General features: G+C 50.5%; 2 protein-coding genes across 2 annotated transcripts in view; both read right to left on the bottom strand.

Moving 5' to 3' along the window:
• Positions 1-4,129: 4,129 nt before the first annotated feature.
• Positions 4,130-18,908, bottom strand: LOC133347988 (N6-adenosine-methyltransferase TMT1A-like). The gene is made up of 4 exons (XM_061560768.1): positions 18,644-18,908; positions 12,633-12,771; positions 6,057-6,228; positions 4,130-5,436 (listed from the first exon to the last, which is right to left on the bottom strand). Exons 1-4 carry the CDS (start codon positions 18,906-18,908, stop codon positions 5,200-5,202), a joined length of 813 nt encoding a protein of 270 aa, XP_061416752.1. The 3' UTR covers positions 4,130-5,199.
• Positions 18,909-21,832: 2,924 nt separating this feature from the next.
• The window catches only part of LOC133347984 (uncharacterized), a 36,113-nt gene continuing 34,223 nt past the window's right edge, over positions 21,833-23,722 (bottom strand). The window contains exon 19 of the mRNA XM_061560754.1: positions 21,833-23,224. Coding sequence (XP_061416738.1) covers positions 23,037-23,224 — 188 coding nt within the window. The 3' untranslated portion in view covers positions 21,833-23,036. The remainder of the gene's footprint in view (positions 23,225-23,722) is intronic.

The raw sequence follows: 23,722 nt of genomic DNA, 5'->3' as shown, positions 1-23,722 counted from the left end.
GGAGGTGGTGGCAGAATGGAGCAAACCAAGTGGGGCGACTCGTGGGGGGAGGTGGTGGCAGAATGGGGCAAACCAAGTGGGGCGACTCGTGGGGGGAGGTGGTGGCAGAATGGGGCAAACCAAGTGGGGCGACTCGTGGGGGGAGGTGGTGGCAGAATGGAGCAAACCAAGTGGGGGCGACTCGTGGGGGGAGGTGGTGGCAGAATGGGGCAAACCAAGTGGGGCGACTCGTGGGGGGAGGTGGTGGCAGAATGGAGCAAACCAAGTGGGGCGACTCGGGGGGGGAGGTGGTGGCAGAATGGAGCAAACCAAGTGGGGCGACTCGTGGGGGGAGGTGGTGGCAGAATGGAGCAAACCAAGTGGGGCGACTCGGGGGGGGAGGTGGTGGCAGAATGGAGCAAACCAAGTGGGGCGACTCGTGGGGGGAGGTGGTGGCAGAATGGAGCAAACCAAGTGGGGCGACTCGTGGGGGGAGGTGGTGGCAGAATGGGGCAAACCAAGTGGGGCGACTCGTGGGGGGAGGTGATGGCAGAATGGGGCAAACCAAGTGGGGCGACTCGTGGGGGGGAGGTGGTGGCAGAATGGGGCAAACCAAGTGGGGCGACTCGTGGGGGAGGTGGTGGCAGAATGGAGCAAACCAAGTGGGGCGACTCGTGGGGGGCGGTGGTGGCAGAATGGGGCATACCAAGTGGGGCGACTCGTGGGGTGAGGTGGTGGCAGAATGGAGCAAACCAAGTGGGGCGACACGTGGGGGGAGGTGGTGGCAGAATGGAGCAAACCAAGTGGAGCGACACGTGGGGGGAGGATGTGGCAGAATGGAGCAAACCAAGTGGAGCAAACCACGTGGGGGGAGGTGGTGGCAGAATGGAGCAAACCACGTGGAGCGACACGTGGGGGGAGGTGGTGGCAGAATGGAGCAAACCAAGTGGAGCGACACGTGGGGGGAGGTGGTGGCAGAATGGAGCAAACCACGTGGAGCGACTCGTGGGGGGAGGTGGTGGCAGAATGGAGCAAACCACGTGGAGCGACTCGTGGGGGGAGGTGGTGGCAGAATGGAGCAAACCAAGTGGAGCGACACGTGGGGGGAGGATGTGGCAGAATGGAGCAAACCACGTGGAGCGACTCGTGGGGGGAGGTGGTGGCAGAATGGAGCAAACCACGTGGAGCGACTCGTGGGGGGAGGTGGTGGCAGAATGGAGCAAACCAAGTGGGGCGACACGTGGGGGGAGGACGTTTCGATTGCAACACAAGCAATCATCAGGTGGGAAAACCACAGCAAGAATTTTTTTGCTGCTGCATTGACATTGGTGGCTTCATTGGCATTGTTGCTGCACCCCCCCCCCCGCGCACCCCCCCCCCAGCTCTCTTAGCCCCGCCCACTTCCAGCTTCACGTCCCTCTCCTCGACGTCCACGCAACGCTCCCCCTACCCCCCTCTTTTGCCCCTCCCCTACCCCCTCCCCCCCTCTCTTGCTCCCCCCTACCCTCTCCCTTGCCCCTCCCCCTATCCCCCTACCCCCCTCCCTTGCCCCTCCCCCTACACCCCTCCTCCTACCCCCCTCCCTTGCCCCTCCCCATACCCCCCTCCCCCTACCCCCCTCCCTTGCCCATCCCCCTACCCCCCTCCCCTCCCCCTACCCCCCTCCCTTGCCCCTCCCCCTACACCACTCCTCCTACCCCCCTCCCTTTCCCATCCCCCTACCCCCTCCCCTCCCCCTACCCCCCTCCCTTGCCCCTCCCCCCTCTCACCTATATAACCTCTTACCACGGCATCTCTCGTCCACTTCTTTCGAACTGCTTGTTGTTGTGTTTAGATTTTTGTTCTTCCCCCGACAGCTCCGATTAGCACGGTTGGCTACGTACGGTGCGAAAGAGGTTCGACATTTATAAAAGGCGAGAGGGTCAGCGAGGGAGCCCAGACAAACCAAACTAGACACACTTCAAGATTCAAAAGCAAAGGGCAGCGTCAAGATCGTGAGCTTTATTTAAGGCAACAGCATTATTACAATGACATTTTTTGCAGCAATAAAGTGAAGTCACCATAGATCAGAAGAATATTTTACCTTGAAATTATTGAATGCAAATAATTTTTGTTTTATATTAGTTTGCAAGGTAGCCCCAAGCGATCCAGTAAACATGACCAACGTTCCATGTTCCAAGATAATTTGGTTTCATTTTCATGGTTGTGCTGCTTCAGTGTCCCAGACTGCTTTAATTGAAATGGTCAACGGGCGCAAGGATTTAAAAATTGTACCTTTAAATTTAAATAATTTAGTAATACTTTCGATGTAAGGGTTTCCCTGGTACTGAAACACTACAAACAGTGTAACGATGTATATGCCATAAAAAAAGGTTATCAGACAGTGTTTTTTAAAACTTCACCCTCACCATTGTTGGCTCCTTCTCTCTGGCTCTACGTGCTAAGAAAGGATATTGCCCAAAACGTCCCAGACTTTATACACTTTTCTTTTAAGGCAGAGTTATTGATGAATTTTGTAAAAACAAAAACATGTTCATTGGATGCGGATTGCTTTGGTGCTGAAATCTTTTCTGGATTTTTGACCCGAGCAGACCCAGCTGAAATGAAGTGACGCCTCCAAGCATCAACTCAATAGAGATCATTCACCAGTCTCTTAAGTGCTATGTTTATCACTCGCAAGCTAATCACTCATGCAAGGCACCTCGCACGACTATGCTATTGCAGACACGGCAAAGGCCTTTATAAAATCTCCGCTCGTGTTACGCGCGAGATGAGCAAAAGAAAAAGCCTAAAATATCCCAGCGTCACACGATCAGGGGGGGTGAGGGGGGTAAAACCCAACGCTTCTTGGTGGCATTTCACCAAACTCGCGACAGCAGGAAAACTACGCGGAATGCGTCGTTTGTCTTACGTGGTGTATTATTATGCAAGCGACAACAACAATAAAAACAACCCCGGGATTTTAATGCCTCACGAAGACTCGGAAATTTCTCAGGAAAGCTCCTTTTAAATGGAGGTCGTCCTCAAGGAAGATCAGCAGAGGGTGGCCGGCCAGCCCGGTCACAAGAGTCGGCAGAAGCGGCAGCTGCGGGTTACAAGGGGCCCGAGCAGAGGTCGCAACCGGGTACCCGATACCCATACCCTACCCGATACCCGGCTACGTTTGCGACCCTGGTGCGGCCGGGTACGGGTAAGGAATCAAAACCCGTTTGCGACCTCTGGGCCCGAGGTGGCGCTCGCCTCATTACCAGAGATGTAAGTCGAGGATCGTGAGCCGCCTTGGCCGCATGAATAGCGACTGAGGGGGGTGTGCTTGCAAGAACGTACGTACGACAAAAACCCCACAAAATCTCATTGTCCACGGAGTAGAGGTAAATGGACAAAGCAGGTGATCAAATAATGCAAGGGGACACAACAAATATCTAAAACGTGAATTATAAAATTATAAAGTGTTCCAATAAATCAATCTTTTTTTATATTTGTGCCACCTCTAAAATATGAATGGCTATCAATGCAGTCTGAAGATTCATGCTAATCCCGTCACAGCCGCCACGTTTAGAACAAAATCAAGTTTAGATGACAGGAAACACAGGAGAGGGGACTGCAATGCCGCAGCAGTACAGCCCGAGACGAAGCAGCCGGGGCTCAGCACCACCACCAACAACACCACCACCAACACCACCAACACCACCACCACCAACAACACCACCAACACCACCACCAACAACACCAACACCAACAACACCACCACCACCACCAACACCACCAACACCACCACCACCAACACCACCAACACCACCACCAACACCACCACCACCACCACCAACAACACCACCAGCAACACCACCAACACCAACACCACCACCACCAACACCACCAACACCACCACCACCAACACCACCACCAACACCACCACTAACACCACCAACTCCAAAACAACACCAACACCACCACCACCAACACCACCACCAACACCACCACCAACACCACCACCACCAACACCACCACCACCAACACCACCACCAACACCACACCAACACCACCACCAACACCACCACCAACACCACCACCAACACCACCACCACACCACCACCACCAACACCACCACCAACACCACCACCACCACCACCAACACCACCACCAACACCACCACCAACACCACCACCAACACCACCACCACCAACACCACCACCACCACCAACACCACCACCAACACCACCACCACCAACACCACCACCAACACCACCACCAACACCACCACCAACACCACCACCAACAGGCCAAGAGACGGCGGGCACAGCCACAGCAGCACCCGTCAGGGCAACGGAGAAGTTCGTAAAAAGAATTCTCACATCGACCTCGTCATTTTACGCTTCACAGGTAAGAGGGTCAAGCATTTACACCATTGGAACCTCATTTGCCAGTCAAAAATATGAGAATTTTTTTTTTCACCCTTCTATCTGGCAACAAAACTGACACCTTTTTTTTTTACAAGGAGTCATGTTTGCATAGACCACAATACCTGCAGCCATAATGCAAACAAAAAACAGAACAATATATGATAATTGTTTTTGTTTGCATTATGGCTGCAGATATTGTGGTCTATGCAAACATGACTCCTTGTAAAAAAATTTGTCAGTTTTGTTGCCAGATAGAAGGGTAAAAAAACAATTATCAGGTAAGAGGGTGTTTTTTTTCTTCCTCCCCGTGGCTCGTGATGTCAGAGCGATGGGCTGGCAACCCTCGAGGTCCTGGGTTTTGACGGTCTATTAAACGTGGCCTTGCATTCGAGTACGCTACCGTCCACATTTGAGAATAAAACATTCAGTTTGACTGTCACGTTCACAATCTAGGGGTAAATGGACAAAGCCACATGTAACGGTGTATTAATTGCATACCAAGAGCATTCATTACTTGTCAACCCCTTATCAGTGGCCTACCTTATTACAGACCAATTCAGACCTTATTGGTCACCCCGTGCTCTTATACATCTCAACGTTCATCCTACAAAGTCCCATCACAAGGGAGAAACACAAACAAATAGACACAAAAATGCCCATATTGAAACGGCTGTACACCGCATGGACCTGAAAACTCAATTTCCCTGTACAAGAATACAGGTAAAACCGTGTGGGTCGACAGGCATGCAAGAGTACAGCGCACGTAGTGGTGTAGTTGTATCCGCGTACCAACATGACGGAACCACGTAGATCGGTGTAACTATTTGACTGCACACCCCACTAAATGTGGATTAATCAGGGGAAACTTAAGGGGCGCGTTGATGTGCTTGATGTCCACTTGTGAAAATCCCGCGGCCTGCACAGTGCGTGCGGTGTCACGAGCCAGCTTGCACCCGTCACACATGTAGGACCACAGAGGGTTCAGCATCTGCTGACAGCTACGCACCCACGTGTCGGGAGCTGCCACCACGTGCTCCAGGAGGTACAGCTTCCCGCCCTGCACGCAATGCAATTGTACACAATCAGATTCCATAATAAAGGTGCATTTTTTTTGGGGTTAGATCGCGTCGGCATTCATGTGTCGTTTAATGCGCCACCATCCGGCACAGCCAATTAGTAAGGTTTGTTACGTCACCAAAATGTGCCAATTATAGTTGCTACTTCAGCCCACCAAAGTGTTGGAGAGTAAATCAACAGCATTTATCTTCTTGGTTCTTTCGGTAAAGTCACGTAGAAGGGAAATAATAAAATTATAAAAATAAAACATAATAAAATAATTCTCACGACGTTTCGGCCACAACGCAAGCAGCCGTCCTCAGGTGAAGAACAGGGCTGTCGGAAAGACAGCGTCTGAATGAACACTACCAAGCTTGGCAGCGTGAGAATTGAATTTTATTATGTTTTAATTTTATTATTTCCCTTCTACGTGACTTTACCGAAAGAACCAAGAAGATGAATCCCTGCAGTCACGAAAGCTTTAAATCGAAATTCAACAGCATTTACTCAAATTGTAAAGGCACAACATGTACTCAAATTGTGTGACAGGAGGACACGGGGAGAGCGTTGTGGATGATGGGCACTGTGCGGCGAGCATGCACAGGGGTGAGTCAGCCTTACGGGACGCAGCACGCGGATGACCTCCCGCAGGACGCCCTCGGGCTCCCGCACCGAGCACATGACGAGGGTGCACACCACTGCGTCCACGCTGGCGTCCGGCACGCTGCGCATGTCCTCCCCGTGTGCCACCACCGTGTCCACGAGAGTCACGTGCCGGTTCTCGTCAAACGCCCTGGGGAGGCATCGGGCGGCAATGACGATGGCGAAAGTGTGGAGCGCTCACGGTTATAATTTATATGAGAAGCAATTTCGAATTTCTATTTAAACTGATTTTTATGACACGCTTTTATTTAACTCACTCCGTCTGTTGTCGCATCCTTAAAAAATGTTGTAACTCAATTTTTACCCACTTCCCAAAATGCTATCGACAGCAAACTCGGTGTACTTATGTCACACTGATGACACGACTCTATTCTATTGTAATAAAGGACTCGACCCTGGTTCTGTCTCCGTGTCCTTTATTTGGGTTCGCGTTCTCTTCCCACACGGCTGTCTCACTCTCAGGCCCTCCGCTCGTCGCCGACGCTGCTGCCGCACCCGTCGTCACCAATAGCCTCTTTGCTGGTCTCCTCGTGTCGCTCCCGTAGCCTCTAGCAGCCTTGCTGCTGTTCCCACTCACGCAGCCCCTCCGGCTGCTGTCGCTCCCGTAGCCCTTTTGCTCTGCAGCCCCAGGCTGCTGTAGCCCCTAGCAGCCTCGCTGCTGTCTCCCACACGCAGCCTCTTTGCTGCACTCGCTGCTCCCAGCTTTCGCCCTCCGTGGCCTCACCCTCGTCCAGTCTCCAACCAACTCTCTTCCATCCCGCTGGCTGGCGCTGTCACCGATCCCCTCAGCCACAAGGCTGAGGGCACAGCGACCACCCAACGCGGTCTCCACTCTTCCCTTACCCGACTGGCCCCGATCTCTTCCTGTCTCACCGCTATACCATCTCCCTCTCACGTGACCCTGACTCCTCCCCACATGACGTCACATCCGCCAAGCCGTTTACGCCCGCATTACACCACCCTCCCCCGTAGAGAAAATTCCAGCCGTCCTCGGCTGAAACAGAACAAAATAATGCGGGCGAAGGCATCACAACCAGGAGTCCCCCAGACACAATAGACCTTATAACAACAACAACAAGTAACAAAAGGGGAAGGATCAGGAACCGGAACAGAACAACAAGAAGAATAATAGCACAAAGCACAACAACGGCCACCAACACGCAAAAATGGCACACGCGCACAACCCAGAAATGTGGTGTCTCAAAGCGTGTCCATGTTGTTGTTCCATCCGCTCGGCTCAAGTCCAACATCAAAGAGCAAGTGGTAGAGCAGAATGACGAACGGCGCTCAATTGCTCCTTCAAGTCCTCATCCAGCTAGCACACCAGGTAACACCCAGTGCGACGGGAGCTGAAGAATCTGTGACGAGAAGGAGAATCCAATCCCCTGAGGCACAGCACAACAACGCACATCCGCATGTCGTACATGACAGCCACCCGGCCTCAGGGTAGTGGAGATGATGTAAATCCGGCCCGCTTAAAAAAAAAAAAACCCAATAATTACCCAAATTAACCGCGATCGATGCCCCAGTATTTACATTTTAACAACAATATTATTTACACGTGACAAAAAAAAAAAAATTCTGCTCTTACCCACCAGCAGTCCTCCCTTGAGGACCAGCACAGACCTCAGACGTACACAGCATGTACCCACAGTCACTCTCAACAAACCAACAAAACGCCTAATCGCACACCCTCGCGTGGAGAGAGCCACGCTCCCCAGCGGTAACGTTTAACTCGCCGTAACCCTCACCGTGGTCGTCAACCCACAGCAACATCCATTTACCAGACTCTCGGCTAGTGCCATTTCGGGGATGAGCAGCAACTCGGCCGTGCTCCTCCCTTACTATCCCATCAGAGATGGACACACACCAGCCTCGTATAGTCTGATGCTTTATAGCCCAGGGAAGGTTCATCCCCCGGCAATGCCAGACCCCATGGACTCCCCCCACGGGGCAATGTTCTCTTATAGAGACAATAACACCCTAACCCAGATCCCGTGAGCCCCCGGCACACCAGGTTCAGTCTGCCACCGCACAACTGAACCATGACTCCCCGAGCCATATGAGCACATGGCCCATTAGTTTAAGACATACCACGGAGGTTTCGCCTCCGGGTTGTCAGGTCAGCCATCAGCCATAGGCCGATGTGACCACAACTCATGCATCACCCAATCAACAATGGCAGGCATAACAGATGGAATATTTGCTCCACCCCGGTTTTTCCCGCGCGCTCAAAATGGCGTCCCCCTTCGCCCAGCGCGTTCGCGCAATATCTCGCGCGCACTCAAAATGGCGGCCCTTTCCGCAAAGCGCATCGTCGCCATACCCCGCGTGCGCGCAAAATGGCGGCCCAACGTGCGAACACGTGGCCAGAAAATGGCGGCCCAACGTGCGAACACGTGGCCAGTTTTCTCCATTCGTGCACCCCAGCTTCCCTATGCTGGGGGTCACAAAATGCATCCCCCGTCTAATTGTAACAACCCCAACAACGATAGACGCACAGCCCCAGCTTGCTGCGCGCAGCAGTCATATCGGGGAATTTTTAACCAATATTTTACCAACCACATTAGTTACACAACCCAACTCGCAAAGCAACTCGTGGCTGCATGCAATCAACCAATACACGACGCCACTTGGCGCCCATTTACGATCCCATTAGCATTAACATCTAAGCCACCCACAACGGCGTCATCGCGCCCCCCCATTTTCAAAAAGCTCAATTAGCCCTATAATATACACGCAATGTCGTGTGCACAACACCCATACAACCAAATTTTTGGGTCCCCCTCTATAATATACACGCAATCTCGTGTGCACAACACCCATACAACCAAATTTTTAGGGTCCCCCTCTATAATATACACGCAATCTCGTGTGCACAACAACCATACAACCAAATATTTGGGTCCCCCTCGAATTTGTTACCAATTTCCAACAAGTACGCACAATATAATAACAATCTCAATTCCAATAGTCAACCACTGCATCGCACCCCATAACCATACAGAACGGTATAACAGCACATGCAATCAGCATATCGCGATCACACGCGTACATTTAAGCACAATAGTAAGCAGATCTGCAGGCAACCAACACACCATTAATCCTGTCGTAACTTTGCAGCAATAACACAATTATTCTCTCTCATGCAACAACCGCATCGCACACAGCACCTCGCAGCACAATACACCAAAAATTTTTTTTTTTCAATTAAGCCCATCGCGCATGGTACAGCCCAGGATACCCGACGCTCCCAAGTTAATAATTAACTTCACCATCAAGATAACAACTCCACGCAGCAGCGCACACACACCATTTGACACTCAGCAACACAGCAGACTCTCCGTCCATTCTCAACACACGCACACACTTATATTGACACCAAGCAACAAGCAGATAGCGCGTTCATCGTTATTACACACACATACACACAGTCCGAACCGCGCTCCGCACAATCGAGTCATAAGAGAAAACCAAAATAGCCCCCCGGCCCTCGAAAGATGGGTGAGGTGTGTGTTAAGGCCGGGTGCGTATCGTTACGACTCGCCCGGGGCTGCAGCAAGAAGAGGACGGCAGGGTGGCAACTTGAGACGCCTCGCAGAACTCGTTCGGCGACTTGACTGCTCCGTTGTCACGCACCCGAGCCAGGACGGGAAGCTCCCGCCCCAGCAGCTGCAGCATCGTCGTCTTCTCCTCCCAGCACCCCCTCGAAAACAGCAGCTCACAGCAGGCTGCTCACCCCGCGGCACCTCCAGATGGCAGCGCAAGGCTGCCTCTCCGCCGCGATGTTGAAGATGGCGGCGTCCACCCGCCGCGGTGAAGACAAGATGGCGGCTTCCCGCCGTTTCTCCCCTGCCACGCCCAAGATGGCGTCTTCGTGCCACGTGGCAGATGGCGCTGGCAGCGCAGGAAAGGCAGAGGCCTACGGATCACCACCGGGCCTCCCCGACGTCGTCCTCGGCGTGGTGAACTCACACAGTTGCGCCAGCACGATTTTCAAGGTCCCCATCTGCGCCGCCATCTGTCTCCATCGTAATTTAGCGTCCTCCGGCACTGACAGGTCCACCGACGCGGCGACACCTTGCTCACCCGGACCCGTACTCGTTCCAGAACGGATCTCCTCTTCCATCGCAGGCAGGTCCACCGTCTGAGGAAGGTCGTCGTCGTCGGATGATGTAGCAGGAATATTCTTTTTTTTTTTTTTTCTTCTTTCTCTCAGTTGTTTTGAGATGCCGTTTCACTTCTGACTCCAGTGTAATAAAGGACTCGACCCTGGTTCTGTCTCCGTGTCCTTTATTTGGGTTCGCGTTCTCTTCCCACACGGCTGTCTCACTCTCAGGCCCTCCGCTCGTCGCCGACGCTGCTGCCGCACCCGTCGTCACCAATAGCCTCTTTGCTGGTCTCCTCGTGTCGCTCCCGTAGCCTCTAGCAGCCTTGCTGCTGTTCCCACTCACGCAGCCCCTCCGGCTGCTGTCGCTCCCGTAGCCCTTTTGCTCTGCAGCCCCAGGCTGCTGTAGCCCCTAGCAGCCTCGCTGCTGTCTCCCACACGCAGCCTCTTTGCTGCACTCGCTGCTCCCAGCTTTCGCCCTCCGTGGCCTCACCCTCGTCCAGTCTCCAACCAACTCTCTTCCATCCCGCTGGCTGGCGCTGTCACCGATCCCCTCAGCCACAAGGCTGAGGGCACAGCGACCACCCAACGCGGTCTCCACTCTTCCCTTACCCGACTGGCCCCGATCTCTTCCTGTCTCACCGCTATACCATCTCCCTCTCACGTGACCCTGACTCCTCCCCACATGACGTCACATCCGCCAAGCCGTTTACGCCCGCATTACACTATCATGAAAAATAAAAAATAAATATTTTTTAACATTTTACACGCTTTTATTTAACTCACTCTGTCTGTTGTCGTATCCTCAAATCTTGTAACTCTAATTCAACCGTCTTCCCAATGTCGCATCGACAGCAAACTTGGTATAGGTATGTCATACTGATGACAATACTATACTCTATCATCAAAAATTTTAAAAATATTTTTAAACAATCTTTTTTACGGGTCTAATTGTCCACGCTCAACTCACGTTGGCTGTAAATCACCACGGTCCCTTGCGTCATGGCAAGCTGCGTGGCCACTTCCTGGAGTCGTGGAGTTCTGCCATTACGAGTACGGTACATTTCATTCAAGCGTGTTTAAAAAAAAAGTATTTTAAAACATTTTATTGTGTTTGGTTTATTATCCTTCCCCACACACTTTCGATTAGCGCGGTTGTTTACTTACGGTGCGAAAGAAGTTCAGCGCACATACATACGCACCGTGGCATGAATTGCATGTACAAGAGATATCTCAGCCTTGTCGAGACCGACACTTCACAGGAAGTGACTGTGTGGTAATTTTGTAATTTAGACCACCAACTCTGAAAATCCGCAACTGTAGATCGGTTTGGTCCTCAGGACTCATTAGTACAGTACAATCAATCAATGTTCACTGCTGTCACATGCATCTGGGAGCCCCGGAAGAATGTCTAAATGACAAAATGGCCACACATTCAGTTACATTGAGCTGGTGGTCTGGCTAAGGCTGATAGAGCTCTTGTACACGTAATGCTGCACACATCTGTGTGTTAACACCTCGTATTTGTTTCCAGCCTGCAGCAGCATTTCTGTTGTGATGCGCCTTCTCGTCATGTACAGATTAGAATTTGTTTTCGCGACCAATATCATCTAACATATAGGTTTTCTGTTTGTTAGTTCTGCAATTAATTTGCTAAATTCTAGCATTCAAATGTAAATAGAGAGTTGACTGTCACGCAATTAATTTGACTCACATATGCAAAGTAGGCTGGGAAGTGCTGTCCTCTACCGTGTGGGTCAGAGGTCACCTGGAAGGGATTCTCAGAGGTCGCCCTGTGACACCCGCTTCAGTCGGCCGTTCTCTAACACTAAAGAAGGCTGCACCGCCCTGTGAGAGATTAGACTGGATTCTTCTTATTCTCCTCCTGCTCATAGCACGATGCTAATTGCACAATCAGTATAAAATGGAGGGAAATGACAACAAATATTCAGTAACAAAGAATATGTATTGATCATCTTCTTGGTGCTTTCGGTAAAGTCACGTAGAAGGGAAGTAATAAAATAATAAAAATAAAACACAATCAAATAATTCTCACGACGTTTCATTCAGACTCTGTCGCCTCGACAGACCTGGTTTTCACCTGAGGACGGCTGCTTGCGTTGTGGCCGAAACGTCGTGAGAATTATTTTATTGTGTTTTATTTTTATTATTTTATTACTTCCCTTCTACGTGACTTTACCGAAAAAACCAAGAAGATGAATCCCTGCAGTCACGAAAGCTTTAAATCGAAATGTATTGATCATTGAGTCGAAGTTACTCCCCTACGAAAAAGATCAATGCCGCACAGCCCTCTACAAGCCTCAATCGGGTTTCTAAGCCACTGGATCGAGTTCCGAAGCCACTGGATCGAGTTCCGAAGCCACTGCGGTGATATTACGGTGCGGTATGTGTGACGCATCACTCACCTGAGCAGGTATTTTTTGAAATGCGGGTTGGGATCAAGACACGTGACTTGGGTGCCCGGTGGGAAAAACTCAAAGTTGGCTCCTGTGCCTGCTCCAATCTCCAACACACGAAGAGGCTTTTCATTGCCAAGTACCAGGTCTGTAGCATTGAATGCAGATAAAAACACGAAGACACACACAAAGACAACAATTATATCCATCTGTGTGTCTCTGTCTCTGTTACAGACCAAGTTTGGCGCACTCGCCGTGGAGGATGTTCATTGACATGCTAATTTTTGCCTGCAGCCCTTTGATTGGTGGAAAGCCCAACACCATCGCAGCGGTCGCTGCCCACCACCTGCATTGGCTGCTACGCCCATTTCAAACCTTTATAAGCAGTTGTCTTTAGAAGCTAACCCACTTTTTTTAATGAAAAATAATTTCCCGTACGTATGTACGTACGTATGTTGAAATTCTTCTTTCGCACCGCACTAATTGCGATATTCAGTCTACGTGCCAAGGTGCGTGGAATGACGCATAATGCACCGGGGATTAAAAGATTAGATTTTACACCTACGGGCATTGTGACACTACTCTGCTGCAACCACAAACTCCTGAGAGCCACCCGCCTCCCTTACACTATGGCTAGGAATGTTGGCACACAGAGTATGCTGTGGTACGTGGGGTGGATCGTGTAAGTGTTCTCTATGCCAAGTGCTATTTTTAACCACGTGCGATTTGCGCTCAACACATGACCCCAAACCGCTCATAAAATCCTGTTGTCGGTCTCTGCACTTTTGTCTCTTTCTGTCAGTCTTAATTTGGAGCTTTCGTGACTGCAGGAATTACTCTTTGGTTCTTTCGGTAAAGTCACGTATAAAGATAAAATAATAAATTCAATACTAGCATACGACGTTTCGATTGCAACACAAGCAATCATCATCAGGTATAAATGAAATAGAAAACACAAATCTAGTATACTTAGAAATGTAATGTAATACAACAGAGAGTCGGATAACATAACAGTCAACACCCTACCTGGTTGATTACGTTCTTCCTGAGAATGCTAAATTTGAGAGAGAGATAAAACACAGAACCACAGACATATAGACAGACATATAAGCAGACAGATATCACAGAGATACATGTCAGTGTCCATCTCGTACAGTTTTCCAACAGCTTTCTCCTCCCAAATGTGTCTTGTTTTTTATGTCCTTGTGTATCTCTCTCTTCACATCTCTCTCCCTGTATGTATCCGTGTCTGTATCTACTCCACATCTCTCCGTGCCCATTATTGTCTCCGATATTAATTATTTCTGCGTCTCCATCTCTCTGCATTTCTATCCGAATCTCCATTTCTCTCTCCCTCTTCGTGTCAAACTCTTCACGTTTTCGTCCGGCTCCCTGCGTCCGTCTCTCTCCGCATGTACGTCTGTCCCTGGTCTGTCCCTGCGTCTCCCTTCTCCCTCTGCAAAGTCTCTCCCATCTCTCTGTGTTTTTCTAGAACCCCAAACAGGGCCCCCCCGCCCCCCTCTTCCTCAAGCGTACAGTTTGGCCCCAACAGTGTGGAGTGAGCAGACACACTGGGCTAGATGGATCTGGTTTCTGTAACGTGAGGCAGATGCTTATGTTTAGTGCGACGTTATGAGGATGACTCAGGGTAAGGAGGCGTTTTTTTATTTATAATTTGAATCCGCCCCATGTCTCTCGCTGGCACAACGAACTCATTCACGTATTGGCCGAAATCCGCTTGTGCTGCCACATGTGGTAAACCCAGGTAAATGGCCAGAAAATACCGCAAATGTACGTTCGTTTTCTTGGTTCTTTCGGTAAAGTCACGTAGAATGGAAATAATAAAATAATACAAATAAAACATAATAAAATAAGTATCACGACGTTTGTCTGTCTTCTCGACAGACCTGTTCTCCACCTGAGGACGGCTGCTTGCGTTGTGGCCGAAACGTCGTGAGAATTGTATTTTATTATGTTTTATTTTTATTATTTTATTATTTCCATTCTACGTGACTTTACCGAAAGAACCAAGAAGATGGTTCAAAGTTGTTATGTTGAACCAGGTTGTAACTCTGCGAGACCAGGATAGTCTCATTTGCAAGAGTGACCTGCTTGCAGTATTAGTCTGCCAGTCGGGGCGATGATTTCTATGTATGCAGTCCCGATTGAGTAATACTATAACTTGGATAATCCGATGAGATTAAAACGTTTGGGGGGAAATATCTTCGCAAACCTTTTTGGGGGATTAAAATGGTGAAAATATAATTGGCTTGACTCTTTCTGGAAATAATACGGGAGGCGTTAAGATGTTCAAACACTAAATAGACACACCTATTGGAAAACATTGTCTTTGAGACTGATATAACTGTCTGCTTGGTTCTTTCGGTAAAGTCACGTAGAAGGGAAATTATAAAATAATAAAAATAAAACATAATAAAATAATTATTTTATATATTATTATATTATTATTTTTTATTATGTTTTATTTGTATTATTTTATGTTTTTATTATTACCCTTCTACGTGACTTTACCGAAAGAACCAAGAAGATGAATCCCTGCAGTCACGAAAGCTTTAAATCGAAACTGATATAACTGCTCAAACCGAGCAATGAATGCTTTATTATTTACATCGCTCTTGATTTGAAGCTTGCGTGACCGCAGTAATCCATACCCTTTGGTTCTTTCGGTAAAGTCACGTAGGTAGAAAAATAAAACAAAAAATTATAAATCACGACGTTTCGATCGCAACACAAGCGGTAGTCCTCAGGCGAAAACATTCTAATCCAGCAGTGGAGCTACTGAACCAGCGCTGGGTTATATTTTTCGCCTGAGGACGACTGCTTGTGTTGCGATCGAAACGTCGTGATATATTATTTATTTTTTATTTTATTTTTCTACCTACGTGACTTTACCGAAAGAACCAAAGAGTATTAACATCGCCTTTTTGCAGTGCGCCTTTTTGCGTTCTCCGGTCTAACACCGGTGGCACAAGGCCATAGCGAAGGCTGTCTCGGCTGTAGGTCAATCAGTTTCAAAGACAATGGGTACATTATTATCAAAACATATTTGTTTTACCACGAAGCATGTGTGGTTAACGCAGACTTTGATGGCTTGCATTAATAGGTGTGTGTCTATTTGGCGTTCGAACATCCTAACACCTCCTGTAAATTATTGCCGGGAAGGGTAAAACAGCCTATTCTTTAAACAAAACTAATTAGTCGGACCTTTAGTTTCCAGGTGACGGTGGTGGGGAGGTAGTGGGTTTGGCTTGGTGACGTACTCGGTCTGGCTGTAGTCCGCGTCACGCTGGAAGTGGTTGTTGTGTTGTGATGTGTCACTGTCAGCCATACGTGGGGCCGTCCATAAATGACGTCCCGCGATTTTGGACGATTTTTGACCCCCCCCCCCCCTTCGTCACACGGCGTCACAAAAAGTCAAACCCCCCCTCAAAGATGACGTCACAAAGCTCTGCCACCCCAAAAAAAATAAAACATGCTTCAAATCGCCTTAAACTATTGTCATTGTAGTGCGTATTGAATGTGGCGCTGCACTCTGATGTTGTAGCAGAAAACATTCATTAAAAAGTCAATTTAATTAAGTGGAACGTGTTGTCTATATTTATTTCAAATTGCGCATTTTGATGTGACGTCTCATTTCTCAACCCCCCCCCCCCCCCATCGTCACACATCGTCACATATGTTTGACCCCCCCCCCCCCTAGGTGCGTGACGTCATTTATGGACGGCCCCATACGTACGGGGAGTTGCTGTCTCCCCCCCACTCTCACCGCTAGGGGGCCTCATGAACGAGGGGAGGGAGATGGGAGGGCCTGCAGGAAATGTGTCCGGGTTGGCTTTCCATTTTTAAAGTAATCGATGACAAATTAAAGTGGATTACCAATTTTTTTTATCGTGTGAAAAAGTAAGAATAGCTTTTACCCTTTTCTGTCAATAAAACAGTTGGGTCCAGATGTTCAAACGCCAAATCGATACCTTTTGCAAGGACTCAAGTCTGCATTAACCACGTGTTAATTAGCCACACGTTAATGCAGACTAAATAAAACTAAATCTTGATTAATTTCATTCCTGGACGGGCAGTCTCAGTACAGTACTATAAATGCTATTTCCACCAACACGTGCGTTGACCAGGCGAAATCAAATGTTGAGAGAAAGAGGGGGGCTTCACACGACATGACATACGCCCATAACTTAATACAAACCAATTCGGACCTTACTGGTCACCCCGTACCCCTTCAAAATCTCAACGTTCATCCTACAAAGTTCCCACCACAAGGGAGAAACACAAACAAATAGACAAACACGTTTTCCTTTGTGCCCATATTAAAACGGCTGTACACCATACGGACCTGCAAACTCAATCTACCTGTACAAGGATAAGGGGTAAACCGTCTGCGTTGACAGCAGTGTAGCCCTCTTGTCCCCATTGGCACATTCGAGCAAAGCCGAGCTCTGGGGCCCTCACAGTAGAGGCACTTTCCAAAGGCCATTTGTCACGCTGAGCCGAAACTACAAAGTGTGCGACACGCGGGTTTCACTAAACATCCGAATCTGGCTTGGCGCCAAGCAGGGCCGGGCATTGGGGCTGATGACGTAGGCCGTTCCTTATGACGTCTGCCGTTCATTGTGACGTCAGCCGCCCAGCTGGGGATCTCTGCACTCGAAGGCCTCGTGACCCGGGTTGGGCCAGCTCGGCACGGTTCCGGCGTGGCTCGGTTGTACGTAGTGGAAAATACGTTTTGCTTAACTCCTTTGACCAAATCGCCCATAGTGCGGGGGGTGTGCGTGTTCTCAGAAGCTAAGCAGACACGAGCCTGGATTGTGCCTGGATGGGCGACGCGAGGTCTGGGGGTGTGCAGCTAAATCTATTGTAGTACCGTACTCCTATGGCTCCCTGCCACCGCCAAAGTATCAATCGGTCAGAGAGCAAACCACGACCCGCAACAAGGAGGGCCCTCGTCCAGCAGTGGATTTATAAACAAAGATGTCTCTACGATGTGCAAACTGCAGGGCGCCTTCTTCCTGCTCTCGCAGTGAAACATAAAAGAAGCGACCTCGCAACGCCGCGGGACACGTCACGCCGTGAACTTGAACTTCAACCCCCCAAGTGGCCTGCTGCCCCAGGGAAGCGACGCGACACGGCTGACGTCCCCTGCCGTGACGCAGCACGCCCCCCCCCCACCCCGCCAGCCCCCCTCCCCCCGGCACGAGCCCCCAATCGCCAGGAAGAGCCCCCCCCCCACCCCCCAGAACGCAACACAAGCTCCCCCCCCAGACCCCCAGCAAAAGTCCCCCCCCAGCTCTCACCACCAGCCCCCCCCCCTCCTCGCAAGCCCCACCACGAGCCCCCCTAAGAGCCCCTCCCCTCTGACCCCCACACGAGCCCCACCCCCTCCTCGCTAGCCCCCACCACGAGCTCCCCTAAGCACCCCTCCCCTCTGACCCCCACCACGAGCCCTACCAACCCCCCCCTCCTCGCTAGCCCCCACCACAAGCCCCCCTAAGAGCCCCTCCCCTCTGACCCCCACCACGAGCCCCACCACCCCCTCTCCTCGCTAGCCCCCACCACGAGCCCCCCTAAGAGCCCCTCCCCTCTGACCCCCACCACGAGCCCCACCCCCTCCTCGCTAGCCCCCACCACGAGCCCCCCTAAGAGCCCCTCCCCTCTGACCCCCACCACGAGCCCTACCACCCCCCCCTCTCCTCGCTAGCCCCCACCACAAGCCCCCCTAAGAGCCCCTCCCCTCTGACCCCCACCACGAGCCCCACCACCCCCTCTCCTCGCTAGCCCCCACCACGAGCCCCCCTAAGAGCCCCTCCCCTCTGACCCCCACCACGAGCCCCACCCCCTCCTCGCTAGCCCCCACCACGAGCCCCCCTAAGCACCCCTCCCCTCTGACCCCCACCACGAGCCCTACCACCCCCCCCTCTCCTCGCTAGCCCCCACCACGAGCCCCCCTAAGAGCCCCTCCCCTCTGACCCCCCCCCCCCCCCCCCACTGACCGTCCATGCTGGAGAAGAGTTCCCGTTTGGTGCGCGCCATCAGGCGGTTGTAGCGCTTGCTGAAGGCGGCGAGGAAGCGCGGGGTCACCACGCGCCTCCACAGCTGCGCGCGCCGCGCCGCCCAGCACGCGCCCAGCACGGCGAGCGACGCGCACAGCCACAAGCAGCAGCAGCAGCAGCAGCTGCTGCTGCTGCTGCAGCTGCTACTGCTACTGCTGCTACTGCTGTCGATGCTGCTGCTGCTGCTGTCACCATCGAGCGCCATCGTGGGAATGAGCGAGCGCGCGGTGGGAGGGAGGGAGGGATGAGAATCCCACGTGACGAGGGGGGCGGGGGACAACCCTTCTCGGCTGGACCCGACCACTCGTCCCTCCACTCCTCCGTGCTCCCCCCTCGCCAAATTTGAATGTCGAGTGCAAGTTGTGGGTAAAGGTCAGGCAGCAGCAGTTGTGGTTAAAGGTCAGTTAGTAGTAGTTGGGGTTAAAGGTCAAGCAGCAGCAGTAACTCATTTCAACCGGAATGAATTCATCTGTGTGGCCTGCCACGTTGTCCTCACGACCAGAATGAGAATGTTGATTTAGCCTGGCAACACAAATCCGATGAGCTATGAAGCTCTTCTTTTGCACCGTGTCCAGCAGGATTGCGTCAGAAAGCTACAACGACAAACGATGCCTAAAGAAACAAACAAACCGATCGGAGTGCAAAGTATTGGAAAGGAAATCAAAGCAATAAAGATAAATATACGAAATAGATAAAGTTAAAATTACATAATGACACCAATTCCCAAACTTGGGCAAGGCAGTAAAAGTTGTGTATGCATGTTGAACTTCTTTCGCACTGCACGTAGCCAACCGTAATAATCGAAGGTGCGGGGTTTAAGGACAACACACTAACAAGTTTGGCATACAATCCAGTACACGGTGCAATCATGTAATGCTATTTAATATTATTGCGTAATGATGTTATAGGTGGTGGCTATGCACGCCTCTAAGTCCAGCACTGTGGGGGCAAGGGTTGGTGGATGATGCACATACGTTGTGAAACTCCGTTCTCGAGGGTGTGGAGGATGAGGTGACATCATACCGTGACCCGCCAGGAGAGGGTGGTGCAGCAAGTGTGGACCCACCGCCACCCGTTTCCATCTGTACGGGGATAGAGCGTTGCCCCCTCGCGCGAGTGGATTTTCTGCAGGCGCTCTGGTTTCCTCCGATTTGTAAAAATATATATTGGCTGAAAACTTCTTTAAAATGTTTTAATCTAATGCAGGAACTTCCTGTAAAATAATTGAGTTACACGACTCAGTGTTGCTTCCCTCCACAAATAATTATTATTATTGCGGATAGGAGTACCTTGTGCTGTACAACAGTGGCATGGCAGTGTGTTAGGCCCATAATCCTTGCTCGAGTGAGGAATTAAGCCCGAGTGCATGGAAATGTTTACATAGACACTTAATATATTAGTTCACGAATTCAAAGCAGAATGACAAACATTTATTTTACGGCTCAAACGTATTATTCGTTGACAAATTGTTGTAGCTCTCCATCAAGAGGAATACGGAGCGAGTAATCGCAACCAACAACTCCGGCGCACTCTCTTTGGCCGTGCTCTCCAGGGAACTATTCAGGTTATATTGAGTTTAAACTATTTCGATTATTTTGTTGCTATAGCATTGTCCAAATGACAAGACATTTTGTGGAGCTATCATTTTGTGGCCAGGTCGCTTTTGAAAAATAAATTGATATCTCAGTGGACTTTGCCTGGTAGGATGGGGATGGTTTAGTGTTTTATTTGTTTGTGTTTTGGGTGATTTGTTTACAACTTTTGTACTTTGCACTTCGATCGTGTTTTTGTACTGTGTTGCAATGCTCTTACCCGCCCCTACTGGACATATGTGAAAACGAGCTTTATAGTTCATCGGACGGATTCCTCCAGTATAAATTCATGTTATGATTCTGATTCTGAACTAAGTACAGAAAAAAAACTACATGAATCCTACTGGGGAGCGATGCGAGTACGCTCCGAAACCGCGTGGTGCAAAACCCCCGGAGTGGAGGTGTCTGCGCCACGTCCCAGTGCAATCGCAAACGTGAGCGCACATCAGTGGTTGCTAGGGATTACGTCACCACTTCCCCTGCACCGGCCAATCGGCTGCAACGGGACGAGTTTTGGCGCCAAATTTGTATGGATGCTACCTCTGCTGCAGCAGCAGCAACCCCGATGTGAAGTGGAGGCTGGGTGAATCGGACAGTCAACCGTTAAACGTCCCTGAGTGGTGCGCACTGGCGATGCCAGGACCACCGTGCGTGCCGATGATGTTTGCCAGCGTGTGTTGCTCACAACCCTTTGCGGAGGAGAGACTGGCGGTTCGGTGAAGTAACACCGTTAACTCTCCCTTGGTGAGATTGTGTACCCGGCTTGAGCGGGTGAATTATGAAATGCAATTCTGGGAGTGTTTTGCATCGAACCTACACGGGGAACAAATGCCACCTCTCAATTCTAGATTTGAAGCTTTCGTGACTGCAAGGAATCATATTCTTAGGTTTTTTCGGTAAAGTCACGTAGGTAAAACATCAAAATTAAAGCCACATTGACTCTTAAGAGATGGCACGGCGTCTGATAATGTCAGTGGCGAGTGATCAACTGAACCGGGTCTGGGCGCCCTCTTTCTCCGTGGCAGTGGTTCCCAACTTTTCTGGAGCCCTGCACCATTGTGCCCAGCAGGGACTTGCCAGATGGAGGCGGCTTGGGGGGATTGTGCGGTGTCGTCCAGCACCACGCGGCTTTGTGCGTACGAGGGGGTTCGCCTGGTACCCCTACCCTAACCCCTATGATAGGGGTCGTGATAGGGTCGCGATAGTAGTGATAGGGGTAGTGATAGGGGTCGTGATAGTAGTAGTGATAGGGTCGTGATAGGGATAGGGGTTGGGGTAGTGATAGGGGTTGGGGTAGTGATAGGGGTTGGGGTAGTGATAGTAGTAGTGATAGGGTCGTGATAGGTATAGGGGTTGGGGTAGTGATAGGGGTTGGGGTAGTGATAGGGGTTGGGGTAGTGATAGGGGTTGGGGTAGTGATAGGGGTTGGGGTAGTGATAGGGGTTAGGCTAGGGGTAGTGATAGGGGTAGTGATACGGGTAGGGTTGGTCATAGCTGGGGGGCAGGGGTGCCCGACCTGTAGCAGACCAAGAGCCAGTTCTCAAAATCTGAATCTTTATTCTGCAGGAATCCGATGAGCTGTGAAGCTCTTGATGCACAGATGTCCAGTCGTGTATATATATCGACACAGCACGGGAGACATTCATTATTCTTTGCTACTACTGCGATAGTAGCACGTGCTACTACTGTGATAGTAGCACGTGCTACTACTGTGATAGTAGCACGTGCTACGCTGTGCCCCTTGGATAGAGCCACGTGTGGGTTGATTACGGGCACACGAGGAACACGCGGGCACGCGCACACGCTGATCACAATCTTCACTTGAACCGCCTCTATGAACGCAGATCGCATTAATTTATTGGCGAGTTACCTGACACGTGTTTAACAGTTTCGTGCGTTTTCATTGAAGAGGTGAACCCTTTCCTGCCTTTCCCCTTCAAATAGAGCTTCATAGCTCATCGGATTTCTCCAGTATAAATACATATGATGAATCTGATTCTTGGGGTTGGTGAGCTGTAGGCGCTTGATATCGTCCCAGTGACCTCATCGCCATCGCTGATGTCACGTGGGTGGCGAGAATGTAAAAACTAAACTTTTTATTTTGCCAGGTAAGGCCCACTGAGCTGTGTAGCTCGTTTTCGGAAGCGTCCTGGCCACAAGTGATAAATCAACGAAGTGGCTTGTCATGTGGCAATTTGTAGCAGCCAAATATACTCTAAACGCGTGATGTCGATTCTAAATGTGGAGGGGAAAACCGGAGGATACGGAAAAAACTCCACTCGACCACAGGGAGAGACACGGAAACTCTAATTAAACAGCAGGCGTCAGGGTCGTGATCGAACCCACGACTTCCTGTATACCAGGCGAGGTAGTTAACATCTCATAGCCACCGTGATGATGATGAGAAAGAGACTCCGCAAACTCCAATTATACAACAGGCGTCAGGGTCGTGATCGAACCCACGACCTCCTGTATACCAGGCGAGGTAGTGAACATCTCATAGCCACCGTGGCGCCACCATCCGAGTTACGAACACTCCCCGCGGTTCTTCGATTGCCAAGCCCGGAGTGGCTTGTAAAAACATTTTATATTTTCAAAGTAGAGGGACAAATGTGAAGGAGGTGCTTATTTAATTGATCACATTCTACACAATCACGCCCACGACTGTTTTGGGTCGTCGCTGTCGTTGATGACAGCGTGGAGGCTCCGTTCTCCCTGTGGCCACCGCACGCCAGGGCGGCTCACTTGTCGGGACGCTGCCGAATGCCCAACTGGTAGGACTGCGGGGAGCGCGAGGCTCCGATAGCGGCAGCCAGGCAGGGCTGGGACTCCGGGTCAGGCCAGTAGAACTGGAAACGCCGCATCAGCGATGTGAAGAAGAGGAAGATCTCCATCTTGGCCAAATTCTCTCCCAGACACACGCGGGGCCCTGTGTAACGTGAACGTGAATCAATGTCGACCGCTACGGATCACAATGCCCGCAATCAAATTGCGTGCGAAACAATCAATGTCTTTTTTGTTACCCATTATAAATATGTGCAACTGGTATGCCCGTGTAATGTTCAAGCTCATGAAGCAAACACAACTACATGAACATTACAAAAAAGATGGTGACTTTTATTTATTTATTTAGATTTTTAATTGCAACACGGACATAAACCGTAACCATCTTTTTAAATAATGGGGGGGGGGGAGGGGGGGGTAGGTAAATTGTTAAATGTCAATTACAGTAATTAGCTTGCTGAGCGGTGTTGAGCCTGGATAGTGCTTGAATGGGTGACCACCATGCACCAACTGGTTGTCATAGGGCTGCACGGTTCAGTGTTGGGCTGTACATGGCAGTGCAGAAACACACATTGCTGTACTGCACTTCTATGCTGCCACATTTATGGTCCCCGGCCTTAAAGATTCCTGCACGGACAAGCGT

Source organism: Lethenteron reissneri, chromosome 3, assembly GCF_015708825.2.
Source record: "Lethenteron reissneri isolate LAM-NWPU_2019-01 chromosome 3, ASM1570882v1, whole genome shotgun sequence".
NCBI lineage: Eukaryota > Metazoa > Chordata > Hyperoartia > Petromyzontiformes > Petromyzontidae > Lethenteron > Lethenteron reissneri.
The sequence above is the reverse complement of the archived record's forward strand: the minus strand, read 5'-3'. Positions and strand labels throughout refer to the sequence as shown.

Coding starts and splice junctions, on each gene's coding strand:
- LOC133347988 (XM_061560768.1), bottom strand. CDS start 18,908: ATGGCGCTCGATGGTGACAGCAGCAGCAGCAGCATCGACAGCAGTAGC. Junction 6,229..12,632: donor TTCAAAAAATACCTGCTCAG/GTGAGTGATGCG, acceptor ATGCCTCCCCAG/GGCGTTTGACGAGAACCGGC. Junction 5,437..6,056: donor TCATCCGCGTGCTGCGTCCC/GTAAGGCTGACT, acceptor CATTGCGTGCAG/GGCGGGAAGCTGTACCTCCT.